At 32.8% G+C, this 16594-nt stretch overlaps 2 protein-coding genes across 6 annotated transcripts in view; both read right to left on the reverse strand.

The window, feature by feature from the left end:
- LOC111704971 (uncharacterized) overlaps positions 1–3151 on the reverse strand; it is a 10754-nt gene extending 7603 nt beyond the window's left edge. Inside the window, exons 1-3 of the mRNA XM_023477379.1 lie at positions 2940–3151; positions 1622–1690; positions 1111–1213 (exon numbers count right to left, since the gene is read on the reverse strand). Coding sequence (XP_023333147.1) covers positions 1111–1213; positions 1622–1690; positions 2940–2993 — 226 coding nt within the window. The 5' untranslated portion in view covers positions 2994–3151. The remainder of the gene's footprint in view (positions 1–1110; positions 1214–1621; positions 1691–2939) is intronic.
- Positions 3152–5512: 2361 nt separating this feature from the next.
- Positions 5513–16594, reverse strand: part of LOC111704963 (clavesin-1) — a 43639-nt gene continuing 32557 nt past the window's right edge. For 2 of the 5 annotated variants that reach the window (XM_023477363.1, XM_023477362.1), the window contains 4 exons: positions 9381–9487; positions 7285–7497; positions 6351–6920; positions 5513–5944 (listed from right to left, as the gene is read on the reverse strand). In XM_023477363.1, the coding sequence (XP_023333131.1) occupies positions 5816–5944; positions 6351–6920; positions 7285–7497; positions 9381–9467 (999 nt within the window). In that variant the 5' untranslated portion in view covers positions 9468–9487 and the 3' untranslated portion in view covers positions 5513–5815. Of the gene's footprint in view, positions 5945–6350; positions 6921–7284; positions 7498–9380; positions 9488–14031; positions 14275–16594 lie in introns of those variants that run through there. The other 3 variants (XM_023477366.1, XM_023477365.1, XM_023477361.1) reach the window with 3 other exon arrangements.

The following is a 16594-nucleotide window of genomic DNA, read 5'->3' on the forward strand; positions in this document are numbered from 1 at the left end:
AATATATTTCATACTTTATTTCCCCCCCCCCCCCTCATAATTGATGTTTTGCCCCTGAATTCTTTGTTTTGATCGCCTCCCACTGCAGTACACAAATTTGACGCATCAGATATATATATATATCTGATATCAGATATATATTTCTTGAGTTGATGGAGCCTTGTGACCAGATACTGAACAGCCATTGGTAGAAATTCTGGTCACGAGATACAGACAAAGCCACGTGACCAGATACTGCACTGACATTGGTGGAAATTCTGGTCATGAGACACAGACGTAACAATTATATTATCAATTATATTTATTGAAAACGAATAATTGTATTATATATTCAAATTATATTAAGAGCGAACGTAAAATCTTTTATAGACAACTCTGGGTTATCATCAGATAGAACTAATATTGGTCGCGATCAACTCCTAAAATGTTAAGACTTCATCCTATCCCCCATTTGATTTTACCTTAGCAGTCCCTTTAATAACGAATCTAGTATTTTTATTTTAAACTATGTTTGACTGTTGAAGTATTTTACTGAATAATATTTGGAAAATGAAATTGTTGAAATTCATTAATAGTATCTAATTAAGAATCAGCTGTAACATGTCCAAGAAAAGGTAGATATTTACATTTAGCATGCGATTGTACTGTTCCTGTACTGAATTGTACTGTATCTGTACTGCACTTTACTCCCATTTATTTAGCTTTTGAATGTTTAAATTGTACTTAGTAATTTAAATACAGAAACTGTAAAGTACTGAACAGTATTGTACCTTTTAAAACCTTTAATCCATCTTCTATTTGTACTGTATTGTACTGCAGTGTGATATATTCGTACATTGTACATAATCTTTAAATCAGCTTCTAGTTGTACTGCACTGCGTTTTACAATTTACAAAACCTTTATTCTAATTTCTAGATGTATCGGAACTGTACTGTACTGCTGTATACCTGTACATAACCTTTACTCCAGTTCCTACTTGTACTGAACTTGGATGTTCACCACAAAAACTAGTTTCATCGGAACTGTATTACAAAGACCATACTGCAATGCACTGTACTGAGATATACTGACCACAGATTTTATCTGAATTGTACCGTACTGCGGTTTACCTGTACAAAACTTTTTATCCAGCTTCTGTTCTAGATCTGCAAATGCTACAATAAAGGGTACTTCGTCGTGTTTTGTCCTGAATCCTCCAACCAATCGGGAACCCTAAAACTTAAATTTGTTAAACTTCAAAATAATGATTAATTTCAAATCTTTAATGTCCGGGGGTTATAAACATAAGCTCATGAGAATCTGCTTCCTTTGACTTTGTTTACAAGACATTAAGCACTTTCTTCTACATTAATTAATTAGGAAATTGTAAAATACAAGGTTGTATAATAAGGTTGGGTACTCTCGAGTCTCTATGCGCTCCAATGTACGGAAAATGTCGTATCCTAAGATAAATATATAAAAACCTCAATTGACGTCACTGATTGTAGAGGCTAGAGTGACGTCATATAGGTTTTTATCCATCTATCTTATGAAACGACATTGGAGCGCATCGAGAGTAACCAACCTTATTATTCAACCTTGGTAACACATTTTAAAAAAGGGACTGTTAACTCTATTCACCTTATCAACCAGGTTATCAAAGTCAAAATCCTCCTCATACTCATAATTTGTATTTCTAGGTGGTGTTCCCTACAACAAAATTTACAAAACTCTGACGGACTGGCTATTATTGTACATTAAACATTACAATTTGAAGAGACTGTAGATGATATTTCAAGTGACTCTCCATTTATAGAGGGGTATAGTACGCTACACAATTCCGTATTTTACCACCTTATTGTCTGAACAAGAGAGATTTCTTTTTTGTACAGCTAAAGCATTGCTAGTTTTTAACTGTGATTTCAACGTGTGACTTGAGGCTTTAGGTATTAAATACACTAAAAGAAAATTATCAGAAATCAACACTTTTCATTGTTACTCATATAGAACTTTAAAAGGTACTTTTGTGAATTGAATATGCCACTATTTCAATTTAGGCTACTTTAAACTTGGTTGTCTTTATATTCTAGTACTAATACATTTGGGCACATTTTCAACCGGTTGTTCCTTACTCAGTTGGTAACCTGTAAGTTATATTATCAAAAGCAAAATATCTAATTTTGTTAATTTATAAAATTCCTAAATTAACTAAAAGTTAGCACAATGTCGAAAAATGTTCTATAAGTACAAAATCATTGCATCAAAGTTTTTTAACTTAGAAGGAGGAGTTAAAGAAATTTAACCTATTGTTATTATAACTATTTATAATACTATTATTTTAGTTCGCAGTGCTATAAAGTTTTTGGGCACAAATTTTCTCTTTATTAAGAGGGTTCAAGCCTTTTTAGATTATATTTTGTCCCGAGCTTTAGCGAGGGATAAAATATAATACTAAAGTCGAGAACCTACGAGATACAGAGAAAATTTCTGTTCAAAAACTTTTTAACACGCGTTGTGCCAAAAAACTAGTATTAGAGGTAATTTAATAAAATGTTTTTGTACTTGTCTTGATACAATGGTTATTTATTTATAGATATAATAAGTTTTCTAACAAAGCAAAAATAAAAAAATTTTATTTCATTTTTATTTACATTTAAATTGAAGAAAAAAATAATCTAGACATAGCCAAATTTTTTTGGAGAAAATCCGGGATCCAATCGAAATTTTAAAGCACGAAGCAATAGCCAAGCACGATGATTACTTTATAGCACGATAATAATAAATTCACCATTTAGGATCAGATGAAGGTTTCAAAGGTACCGTTGTAAATCGGGCATTGCCATCTTTGGATTGAGGGTCACTTGAAATTACACTAACAGTCCCTTAGATTATTTTTTGCTGTTTTTTGAATCAATTCATGAATTCAAAAAACAATATTTGCAAAAATAATCTGGCTCACCTGTAATTCCACTGTTGATAAAGTGTAGATGATGATAAACAGATAATTTATCATACCTTTGATTATTTGATTATTCTGATATTTTTGATTATTTTGATATGCATTTACTTGATTATATCCCGGTATATATATCTATAAAGTATCAGGTGACATTATTGAAAACACTAGTTTTACACCTTTGCACCGCCGCCTGTCTTCACCAACTGCAGAACTTCACAAAAATATTAAATAAAATGTTATGAAAAAATATTCTTTTAAGTGCGTCTTTGTTAAGAGTTAATTAAACACTTTCCCTCCATTTTATGGTTTTCAAACATTAGATAATACACGTAGCAATTCAAAATCAATGACATTTTCGGGTTCCAAACCTTTGGAGGCATAACACCATTCACAAAGTTAAAAACTGATCAATTTGATTTTTGAACTCTACAAGTCATTAAATCGAGAACAATATTTACATTTCTAATTCTGGATTCATACAAACAATTTTCTAGATTACAAGGTAAATTAAAGGAGAGCATTTAAATTATAATAATGCTATAAATCTATCTATGTACCTCTAACATCTCTTTAAATACCAATAAAAACCCAACGTTAAAATCCAAAAAAAATCTTGATTTTTTATTTCGGCATCTTATCAATCTATCCTTGCTTAGGCTATAAATGGTTGGGGTGCCAAGCACCGCGGATAGAGTGTAAAAGAAAATCCGCAGTTTGTCTGATCCAAGTAACCTATTGGTGGCTAACAAACAGCAGAAGTCTTTTGTGTTTTGAATCTCTGGATCAAATATTAAACACCATCTTATTCAGACATAAGCTACGAATTCATTTAAATCCTCTAGCTTTGATATTTCATTTATTCTCAAAGGATCATTGAGTTTTTGACACAAACTCCAATTTTCTAATGCCTATATCTTTGCAACCCAATGTCATAGACATTTGATATTTAAAACAATGAATTCTGTGAGTTTAGATATTCTAAGTTTGAAATATCTTTAGGTTTACACCATCAGGTTGAAGAGATATAGAGATGGGAACTTTTGAGTTTGAAGCAAAGATTCAATTTCTTTAAAAGTGCTCACATTAGATTTCGAGATCAAGCGTTTAAGATTTTTTATAAAGTTCCGACCTGAAGGTAAACAAGAAGAGGAAAAAATCCGAACACACAAAAAAGCTATCAATTTCTTTGCAACCTTATATGGTCAACCCCTTCGATATTATCAGCTTACACTTGTTTATCTAACAGAATTCATAGTTTCAAATATCAAAGGTCTACGACATCGGGTTTTAAAGATTTAGGAATAAAAAAATCCGAGTTTGTATTGAGTGCTCAGTTCCCTTGCTATTTTTTTGGGACTTTCTTGAAAGATGTAATTAACCTATAAATCTGGTGCTTACTTAACATTTGCTTTTCCCTTGACTTTTCTTATTTTTATTTAAAGAATTACATTTTATTTCTAAAACTTTCCATATTTTGTTATGTTAGTTTTTTAACGTATTGTAAAGTACAAAAGAACCGATATATCATTGCTACAAGGTTGTTTAGAATAATATCTTACTGAAATATTAAGTTTATTAAACATTGAAATTCATATTCTTCTTTCAATGTTTTTAGTAAAATGTTTATATTAAACTATTTTGTTAAAGGAATAAAATTTCTTAATTTTTTTTTTCTTGAATATTTTGGGTTTAAAATAGAAGAACATTTAAAAACAGAACTTAGAACCATGTTATTTTTAGTTTTTTTTTATTCAAGTAATTCTTTTTAGTTTTTTTGGCGTAAAATATCCCAAAATAGAGAAATGCTCAAAAAAAAATAATTTAATTTGATGAAAAAAGTGCTTGGATTAAAATGCAAAAATAAAGCGCTAATGTATTGAAGTTTTCAATTCATTTTCTAATTTTCAGATTACTTTAAAAGCTCCATATAATAATTTATAATAATTAAAAATAATAATATCGTGTCGGTCTCCATTTCCTGCAGTTTTTTTAGTTCTTGGGGTTTTGTCTTTTCACAAATGCGATTTTTTGACAATGTTAAACCCATAACCAGGCACACTCCTTGTCATGGTGCAGAACGTTTTACGTTTTTAAATAAAAGACATTGAGTCTTTGCCACAAACTCTAATATTCTAATCCGTATATCTTTGCAACATGAAGGTGTAAACCTATCATATTTCAAATTTGGATTATTTGAACTCACAGAATTGATTGTTTGAAATATTTAAGGTCCACGACATTGGGTTGCAAAGATAAACGGATGAGAAATTTGAGATTCTGGCAAAGACTTAACTCCTTTGTCACAAATATTCATTTTTTTACAAGTGTCACCCACAGAAGACGAAACTTCTAAGTTTTTGTACATTGTACAATGCACATATATTGTATCGATACCGTATTTTACCTACTGTTATTTGAACTATTGAACGTGTGTGATTTTCCCAACTCATTCTTTTCAACTTTTTGTAGTTATTCGAAATCAAATCAAAGGAAAATCATTTTACATAGTTTGAAAAGATTCATCATGCAAATTCAAATATTATAGCTCTCCGCTCTATCTATAGATAAACATATCATGAACATTTGTTTTATTTAAATACATAAATATATATATATTAATATAATAGTTAAAATAATTGAACATCTCAGATACAACTCTGGAGTGTGGACCCACTATACATACACCGATTCCCAAGTATAGAAAGACTAGCATCAAGATTAGAACTCAGATATATATATATTCAGTCTGTAGTTTTAGTTTCTGAATTCTGTACCCAGATGTCTCTGTGTATCACTGCGTTGAAGTTGGGGTGACTTCGTGCTAACTTATGTAGAGTGTGAGTTAGAACGTTCAAGATCCAAAAGATGAGATGAATCTACTGCTCCGATGTGAACTCCATGTTCCGCATGCTCCCAACTACTCCCATGAGCTCACTCCCGTTGCTGCTGTCATGGCGGGACTTCTTTCTTACAAGCTGAAGTTGAGGATTTACAGGCAGTTCAACCTACAAAATAACATTAATACATTTTTACAAGATAAATATTTTCACAAATCTTTTTTAAATGTTTGATAAAAATGCACGTTATGATGATAAGCATCAAAAATGCGCAGTTTTAATATTTTTCAAAAAATCCTCGAAATTTCCATCCGTACTGCTCTAGACTTGGTTTGGTTTTACAAAACACTGAATATTGTAAGGTATACATAGAGCTAGTATCAGAGTACAGAGTATAACCGTGAGAAATACTTCCTTAATAAAGGAAGGAACTCTGACCTTGGTCTTGCTTTACATCAGATTATAATTTGTCTTCGTTCGCGGTAAAGAAGAATATAAAAATCTAGAGGCAATCACAGCTGTGGTTGAAACTGTTTGCACGCTTAAGATTTGTCCAATTGTCATGTTGACTTACCCCGGTAACCTTGAGAGAGTCTAGCTCAAGGAGACTTGATCTACTCTTCTCCAACTCCGCCTTCCAGAGGTCAATGCACTCCCGTGTACTCCTATTTCCTCCGTACTCTGATGGCAGAATCTTTTGGTTTACTTCCTTAGCTAAACTATCCAACCCGGAGTGGGACTGCAATCTCTTCTGAATCTTGCCTGAGAGCAGACCCTTGGCAAACTGGAAGATCAAGTTCATTGTCCAGGGTAGGTTGATCAGATGTATCTCCTTGTGTCTCATTGGTAGTGCACGCTCACAACAACTGAACGCTTTAGATATCTCTGATGGTGTCCAGAGAGAGAGTTGACTCCAGCAGATGGCTTTCTCATCCAAAACGTAGGTGAACCCCCGGACCTGGTTCTCCTCATCGTTAAGCAGGGTCTCGAAGGTCATGATATGTGCTCTCATCATATCACTGGTAGTGAATCTGGATGCGTCGAAGGTGCTGGCGCGCGAGAAGATAACTCTTCGTCCGTGCTCGTCTCTGTCTGGTAGGACGAAGAGATATCCTAGATCCACCAGCTCTGATAGATGTGGATCCTAGAACAAGTTCAAGGTTAGTTTGTATAATAAGGAGAAGGATTAGAACGGATTCTTAACCGCAGATTTTTCAACTTTATATTTAAACAATGTCTTGTAAATGGAGTAATCAGTGGTTGAAGGAAAACCCTGAGCCCTAGCCACAGCGCGGTTAGATTATGATCTCAATTTAGATCTTGTCTCAGTAATTTTGTTCCTGCATACAAGGATGAAATTAAGTACAGTTAGCTCCGGATGTTTATCGACAAATGGGAAAAAATATCGTCTTTGTAAAATTCTTAAAACCCAAGTAGTTCAAGAACTCTTTTATGGAAAGTAAACTTGTTATTATAAATAGTTGGGATTTTAAGATAAAAGAACTTACTCTGCAGTCTAGGTTATGAAACCAGGCAGGATGCTGGCAGCGCATGGTTAAATATTTCTCTAGGATATCACAAGCAGCATTTGTCTCAAACTTCTGCATTCTTAGAAACCTGAGGATAAAGCTGGAGTCTAACCGAACCCTCTTGATATGAGACTGTGATTTAACCCATCTTCTCACGTCATTTATAGCTTTCTTTCTCGATTTCCCTTCCTCCTGAAACAAATATCTAACTATAAAATAATGTTTTAGAATTTATATTCAAGAATAAATTTTAAATATGCAAATTATCGTTTAGTGTCTCCTCCTGTCATACTCCTCAACACAGTACAGGGTGACCAAAAACAAATTGAAAACAAGAAAAAAGTAAGTTTTTCATTTTTAATTGCTTTAGGCTTCGGTTTCTTGGTTTTATTTATATCCCTTCAATTTACCAAATCTGGGTATTGCAGCTACAATTTGGTGATTGAGTTGAAATATATATATTTATTTAACCTTGATTAAGATTAGGTTTAAGGTTTGAAATCCATAAGTCTGAACAGTCTAAAACTTTAGTCTAATATTCATTTTATAATTATTTCAAAAATAAATTCAACCCAAAAATTAATTAGACATTATACCAAGATTTAAACACCTTATTAACCTAGCTAATACATTTTATCTTTTGATCAGTATCTATCTATCTGAATACTTTTCTATCTATCTGTCTTCTTGTATAAAACTGTTCCTGTCCTTGGGACTAGATAAAGATTGGAGTTCACCTTTCAACAGACAACAATACAGACCATTATACGCAATCTCTGCAACCATTTATGCTCAAACCATAAAATCATTGGATCCCAACACTCTGCAATCATGCAATCAACTATACTTCCGTTTTCTAATCCTAATCCAATCCAGCATCTAATCCTACTTCCGTTTTCTATTCTAGCAACAATCCTAATTCCGTCTTGCAACCAATCCTAATTTAGTCAAAACTAACTAACATTCTCTGACAACGCAACCAATACTAATTCTTAATTCAGTCAAGCAACCAAACAAATTAACATTCTCTGGCCACACGACTAATTCGAATTCAGAATCAAAAACCATACTTATGTTTTCTCATTCAGAAACCAATCACAATTCAATCTAGAAACCAACTTTACTTCAGTTTTCTATTTGAGCAACCAAACTTTCTGGAATTCTCTGACATCACAAAAACTTCAAATTCAGTCTAGCAACCGACCCTACTTCCGTTTTCTAATCCAAAACCCAATTTGCAGCAACCAACTCAACTTCCGTTTTTTGACCCCTCATCTTATCCTAAACCAATAAAGCAGCCAACCTTACTTCCGTTTTCTAATCTAGCAACCAATCCTGATATTATCAAGCAACCAACCCTACTTCCGTTTTCTAATCCAGCAACCAGACCTAATCCAATCTAGCAACCAACCCTACTTCCGATTTCTAATGCAGAACCAATCCTAAGTCAATATAGCAACCAAGTCTACCTCTGTTTTCTAATCCAGCAACCAATCTAGCAACCAACCCTACTTCCGATTTCTAATGCAGAACCAATCCTAAGTCAATATAGCAACCAAGTCTACCTCTGTTTTCTAATCCAGCAACTAATCCTGATCTAATATTGCAACAAACTCTACCTCTGTTTTCCAACCCATCAGCTGATCCTAAACCAGCTCACTTTTTAAGCCTATAAACCAATCATAATTAAATCTGTAGCAACCAACTCTACTCCTGTTTTCTAACCAATCCTCAGTCCTCACCCAATTCTGCAATGTTTTTCAATCTATAATGTCTGACCAATTTTACTTCAGTTATTATTACTAGTTCAAAACAATCATCAATCCTGCTTCCTTTCTTCAAACTTACTAATAATTTTACCCATATCTTCCAACCCTACAATGTCTTTCCATTCTCCCACCCTTCAACTCATGCTAACTTTATCTTCCTCTATATCAATTTTAAATCATAGTTCATTTCTTAGTTCTTCCAGTTTACTAACTTCAATCCCAGTTTGATTAAACTCTGACCCTGCAACCAAACCTAATCCAAGCCTGCAACCCGTCCTGTTTATTACTTAGGAGAATAATGTTTACCTGTAACTCCTTCTTTGCTATATCCTGAACCTCCTGGGACAGGGTGCAGGAGTAGTTATCCTCTCCTCTTAGTATTTCTTGCTTCATCCTTAGTTACTTGAAATCACCTGAAAATAGGAAACTATTAATAAAGCTAAAAACGTGTCAAAATCTGAAGTATACTGATGTCAGAGTTTATGAGAAGTAACTCTACTAGGAATGGCTAGTTCAACTACTTCTCTAGTGCAGTTGGGCAAACTAGAGAAAAAGTTTAACTATCCACCTAGTTCAGCTACCTCTCTTTATTAAAAAAATTAAATCTCTGTATAAATACAAGGGAATCAATAAATAATATCGACTCTAACCCAAACAAAACCAAAAATATTCCAAAAACTGAAACTTTAATTATAAATATAAATTCTTTATGGTGTAAAATCTTAAAGCAAGCAATTAAAATTATATTTTTTTTCCAAAATTGTCTCCAAATTCCAGAATAGATGCCCTCCCGGATCAGTTTAATGGAGACAGAAACAATGGAATTCCCATCCTTATCCTACAGTATGGGAAATCCCATTCCTATCCAGAAATAAGTGAATTCTCATCCCTATCCTACAGTAGGGGAAATCCCATTCCTATCCTACAGTAGGGGAATTCCCATCCATATCCTACAGTAGGGGAAATCCCAAAATCTATCCAGGAATAAGTGAATTCCCATTTCTATCAATCCCTTTCGTTTTATAGGTTTACAGAGCTTGTCTATTTTAAAGGAAGTAAGAACTATGTTTACTGAATAAAGTATCGAATTCATTATACAATACATGTATTCCAACGTGAGTCACAACTAACACATCAACTTATTTACAGGATTTCACAAAGAAAATCTTAAATTCTTCTTTCTTCCTAAAAATAGAAAATGTCAAAAATGCCGGTACTAATGATCATCTTTTTTATTACTTGATAAATGAATTTAATCTTTGCCTCAGACTCTAATTTTCTAATTCTTATATCTTTGCAACAAGTTGTCGTAAACCTTTGATATTTCAAAATGTGAATTCTGGTAGAAGATGAAATATTAGAAGTATGAAATAACAGATGTTTACATTATTAGATAGATTGGAAAATTAAAGTCAGTGCCAAGTATTAAAAAATAAATGAGTTTTTGGCACAAACTCAAATTTCATAATACCTATATTTTTGCAACTTGATGAACCTTTCATATTTCAAACTTACTTTGTCTAACACAATTTATAGTTTGAAATATCTAAGGTCTAAGATATTGGGTTGCAATGATATAGGGATTATAAAATCAGAGTTTGTGGCAAAGATAAAAGTATTAAAAAAGATGATCATTAGTACCGGAATTTTTGAAATTTTCTATTTTTAGGGAGAAAGAAAAATTTAAGATTTTCTTTGTGAAATCCATTAAAAAAGTTGATATTAATGCATGCAAAATAACCAGTAAAGCCTTCTCCTCCGGTTTGGTTCGGTACGGTATTAAATCCTATAAAAGGAAAGAATGAGACAAACATGATAAATGCGTCCTATTGGTGTCAACACTAAACACAAAGCTTAAACTCTACACATAAACCACAATCATTCATGAGAAGGCTCGGAGGGATCCTGCGGAAAGAAATTAAAAGACAAGAGTCATGTTTCTTTCAGGGGATATCCTTCATATATACTCAAGAGGTCATTCTTTCAAGGTGCAACCATACTTCTACAGGAAGTTTGGTAGTCAGTGTTAGAGGAAGTGAGTTAGATAATTAGTGAAAAGCGAGGAAGTAATTCGATTAAAGGGAGTGTTCGCGAAAAATGAATGGGGGTATAGGCTTAATGCGATAAAAAAGCGCTTTTGATCGCTACTAATCTTACTTCTATCAGTTGCGTCTGTAAGGAGAAAATTGTTAAAAACGTTTTATACCGAAGAACGCAGCGCCCATACAAATTCGGAAAGATGCAACATTCAACTCGGATCGTAAAAAATCAATTTAATTCCCAACAAATCATTCAGATATTACAAACAATAGTCATCGGTTATTTTTCGACGCATTCATACATAGTTAATATTTCATAATATTTTTGATTTTGTTTTTTTAGATTAATTTTCGCTGGCGCTGGATTTTCGAACATTCCTGGAAAATATGAAAATGTCGTCTTCATTATCAAAAATCCTCGAAACAGGAAAAAATGTAACTCTCAGATCATGAAAAATACAAAATATTATGAAATATCAACTATTTACGAATGCGTCGAAAAATAATCGATGACTATTGTTTGTAATGTCTGAATGATTTTTTGGGAATTAAATAGATTTTTTACGATCCGAGTTGAATGTTGCATCTTTCCAAATTTGAATAAACACTACGTTCTTCGGTGTGAGTCGTTTTTAACAATTTTCTCCTTATAGACGCAACAGATAGAAGTAAAATTAGTAGCGATCAAAAGCGCTTTTTTATCGCATTAAGCCTATACCCCCTTTCATTTTTCGCGAACACTCCCTTTAAGTAAGCGAGAGCTTTGAAATAAGTGAACGAATAAATAAGTAAGGAAATAAGCGTGTAAATGAGAGCGAACCCAAGTTTGTAAGTGAGGGAGTAAACAATTGAAAAAAATAGCAAGAAAATGAGTGAAGAAGTGAGTATAGAGCTGGTTAATTATGTGAAAAGTAAAATACTGAGTGAGGAAGTGAGTTAAGAGCTTGTTGAAAGTGTGTAAAGTAAAACAATGAGTGAGGAAGTATAGAGCTGGTTGAGTGAGAGAAAAGTAAAACACTGAGTAAGAAAAGGAGTAAAGAGCTTGTTAAGTGTGTTAAGTAAAACAATAAGTGAGAAAGTATAGAGATAATTGAGTGAGAGAAAAGTAAAACACTGAGTGAGATAAAAAAGTATAGAGTTGGATGAGTGTGAGAAAAGTAAAATACTGAGTGAGAAAAGGAGTATAGAGTTGGTTGAGTGTGAGAAAAGTAAAATACTAAGTGAGAAAATGAGTATAAAGCTGGTTGAGTGTGAGAAAAGTAAAATACTGAGTGAGAAAAGGAGTATAAAGCTGGTTGAGTGTGAGAAAAGTAAAATACTGAGTCAGAAAAGGAGTATAGAGCTGGTTGAGTGTGAGAAAAGTAAAATACTTAGTTAGAAAAAGAGTATAGAGTTGGTTAAGAGTGAAAAGTAAAACACTAAGTGAATATCTGAGTTTAGAGCTGGTTTAATGAGTGTGAAGTCGAACACTGAGTGATAAATTGAGTATAGAGATGGTTGAGTGTGAGAAAAGTAAAACACTGAGTGAGAAAGTGAGTATAAAGCTTAATGAGTGTGTAAAGTAAAACAAAAAGTGATTATGTAAGTATAGAGCTGGTTGAGTGTGAGAAAAGTAAATCATTGATCGAGGAAGTGAGTATAGAGCTGGTTGAGTGTGAGAAAAGGAAAACATTGAGTAAGAAAGTGAGTATATATAGAGCTGGTTGAGTGAGTGTAAAGTAAAACATTGAGTGATGAAGTGAGTATAGAGCTGGTTGAGTGAGTGTAAAGTAAAACATTGAGTGATGAAGTGAGTATAGAGCTGGTTGAGTGAGTGTAAAGTAAAACATTGAGTGATGAAGTGAGTATAGAGCTGGTTGAGTGAGTGTAAAGTAAAAAATTGAGTGATGAAGTGAGTAAGATTAAGAAGTCTATGTCTGAAGAAAAGATTGCTGGTACTTGTAAGAATGTTTAAGCCTGGGACCGGAATGAGGAACTAAATGAACCAGAAATCCTGAAAGATACAACATGAACCCCCTTCAACGTAGACCTAGTAAACATACCTAGAGTAGATCAAACCTTGATAAAAATGCAACCTAAACCCTGCCTCTTTCTAAAGATACAACCTTAACCCTGCTCCTTACTAAAGATACAAGCTGAACCCTGCTCCTTACTAAAGATACAACCTAAACCCTGCTCCTTTCTTATGATACAAGCTGAACCCTGCTCCTTACTAAAGATACAAGCTGAACCCTGCTCCTTACTGAAGATACAACCTGAACCCTGCTCCTTTCTTATGATACAATCTGAACCCTGCTCCTTACTAAAGATACAACCTGAACCTTGCTCCATACTAAAGATACAACCAGAACCCTGCTCAATATTGAAGATGCAACTTGAACCCTGATCATTGGTAAAGTACAACGTGAACCCAGCTCCATAGTAAAGTACAAATTAAACCCTGCTCCTTTGTAAAGTACAAATTATACCATGCTCATTTGTAAAGAATACCCTAAACCTAACTCCTTAGTAAAGTACACCCTAAACCTAACTCATTACTTTAGATACAACCTGAACCCTGCTCCTCTCTTTATATACAACATAAACCTTGTTTTCCAGACACAATTCAAACCTCGTTACTTCCTCAATCTTTACTCCTTATATTTCACTTATCACAAACAAAATTATCTAAGGTTTATTTATTTTCAATGAATTTTAGATGAGCATATATGGATAAATCCCGAAATGATTTCCCGAAAGAACCATGAACTCATCAATAGTTATTTAAAATATTAGTTCATGCTTGGATTTGAAGGTTCATGCATTGTAAGTTATGTAATAATATCTGTGGAAAACTGTTTGAATTGAAAGTAAAAGTGAATGTATTACAAGACCAGGCGGTGAAAGTAGTTCGGACTTGCACTAATCATTATCCGAACCTGTGTGTAGGTTAGGCTACCCGGAGCAGGATCCTCTCCCCCAACCCAACCTTCACCAATCATTAATCTGGCTCATACCGAATAATAACTCCAAGGAGGACTGGGATTAGATTTGAGAATTAACTTGTTAGTGAAAGTATGTGTCTCCGTACCACTGAGTCCTCAGTACCAGGAGATCCCAGGCAGAACTGCGTCAGTGCTCAGGGTATACGAGGAGTACACCACTCTCGCTATATCCGGGCAGGGAAATGTGGAGGAGGGGGGGGGGGGGATTCCCAACAGGAGACGGATACACTCACTTAACAGTTTATAAAACTTAAACCATCAGCACAAAAAGAATTCACAAGACATGCTCTCCTTCAATTTTGTTTACTTGACGTAGAAATTGTAACAATTTAGGAATTTATTTCGAGATTTACGCGTCATTCTTTGCCCAAGATAACCTTGATTTTAAATCCGATTAATACAGAATTTGATTCTTTTGTTTGATTTTATTTTATTGCGACGTTTTATAGTTCTTAGACCTCAGACAGCTTGATAAAATATCTATTTAAATAACGAAAAGAAATTGAGTCTTTGCCACAAACTCCGATTTCTTAATCAAAGGGGAAATATCAAAGGTCTACACGCTACTATCAAGTTGCATTAGGGCAATTCGAAAATTTGAGTTTGTGGCAAAGACTCAATTACTTTCTTTAAAATTTCAAACTTGGCATTTTCCAAAGTTTATCAACAACATACTAATAATATTTAATTAAGCACGCATGTAATGAAACAATTTACAATGAAATAATTTATTTTCCTAACCCGAAAACCTAAAAATACTAAAGTATCTATATAGGTTTACGTATTATTTGGTATATTTACGTAAAAATTCGTATGCTCAACTTTTTGGTAAAGAACTTTTTACGTATTTTTACGTATTTATCAAACCAAGCGGTTTTTTTATGCTTAGGTTTTTCAGAAACGTATTTTTACGAATAATTGCGTATACTTTTTACCAAGTAATTTTTCTATTTTACGTAATTTTACGCATTTTTTTCGGTTTTTTTCATTACTTAAAAAGTTGTATTTTTTAGAGTTTTAAAGTTTGATGCAAACTAAAAATACGTATACTTTCGTAAATTTCAACCCAAGAAGTTTTTCCAAGTTTTTCTGTTTTCCGTATTTTTACGTATTTTTTCCGTTTTTCTTTACTTAATTTTTTTAGAGTTCAAAAGTTTGATGAAAACCTAAAAATACTTTTATTTTTGTAAATTTCAAACCAAATACTTTTTCAAAGTTTATAGGATTTTATTTTACGTATTTTTACATTATTGAATAATCGAAAAATCCACAATGGCAAGAAAACTGAGCGTTTCTTGGTAAAAATGTTAGCTCAACATTGAAAATATAAATGTTGAAAAGAACTTTTCTAAAATACACTTTGTGCACAAAATCAATGACAAAAGTTTAACAAATTCAAACTTAGATTTAATGTGTATTTAATTTAAAGGGAATTCAAATTATCAAATAATCTAATTATGTCTGCATAATATTATTTTTTTTGCGAGTTATTCTTGTTAAAAATTATGATTTTTTAAAATCAAAACTTCTTTCTCATGTTAGAATTGGAATGTATTTTGAACTATCGTCTTTATATTACGAAATGTCGACTTCCAACTATGATTTGTCTGAAAGTCGTCGTTTCTTTACAGACATGATGATGCTTTAATAAACACAAGATACCCACACAGAAAGGACGACTTTACCATACATGCTTACTCTTGCTCTAATAAAACAGTAAAATACGGCAGAACACGGAGTAAGGTTGCTGACAAATGTTTGCAAAGAAAATCAGACTAAATGAGGGTATAAAAGCAAGAATATCAAACTCTGGTCGTCTTCAATCTCTATTGTATATTGAGACATTATACGACCGTTTTAAAATTGGTTAGTAAAAAATTCAGTGGTTTTACAAATAAACAGTGAAATTGATTTTTTTTCTTTCAATTTGGATTTGTTCAAGGCACGCGTTTAGAAAGAAACGACATAAACTTACAAAATGTTGATATATTTAATGATAAAAAATATACGTTCTGTTAACTATACTAAAAATACAAGCATTTTTCTTTCAAATGTTTTTAAGTAGTAAAATAACATTTTAGAAAATGTTTTAATAACGAACCTACATACATTGCCCACACACTTTTCAGCATAGAAATCAAAGAAGCTGTACTAAAAAGTCATGTGTCTCTTATTCATAAAAATAAATTCCCTGATTTTAAACCAGCTTACACCGGAGCGAAATTTGATGATAGGATTTTCATCACTTAATTTCAGTATTTTGTACTTTTGGCAAATAAAAACATTTTTGTGAAACCACTTCGCAAAAAAGAAAAGAAATTAAAGCTTACTCGTATGAGGGAAACTCATTTTTAACGCTTCCAAAAAATCGTTTCAAAGTACTTCAATTAAAATAGATATTCACATAGATAAAGATAGATTGCGCATAAGACGACATTTTTCATCTTGAAAGATAGATGTACAGAGATGTTTTAAAGATATTCCTATTATAAAGATT

The sequence above is a fragment of the Eurytemora carolleeae genome, unplaced genomic scaffold, assembly GCF_000591075.1.
Source record: "Eurytemora carolleeae unplaced genomic scaffold, Eaff_2.0 scaffold646, whole genome shotgun sequence".
Lineage (NCBI taxonomy): Eukaryota > Metazoa > Arthropoda > Copepoda > Calanoida > Temoridae > Eurytemora > Eurytemora carolleeae.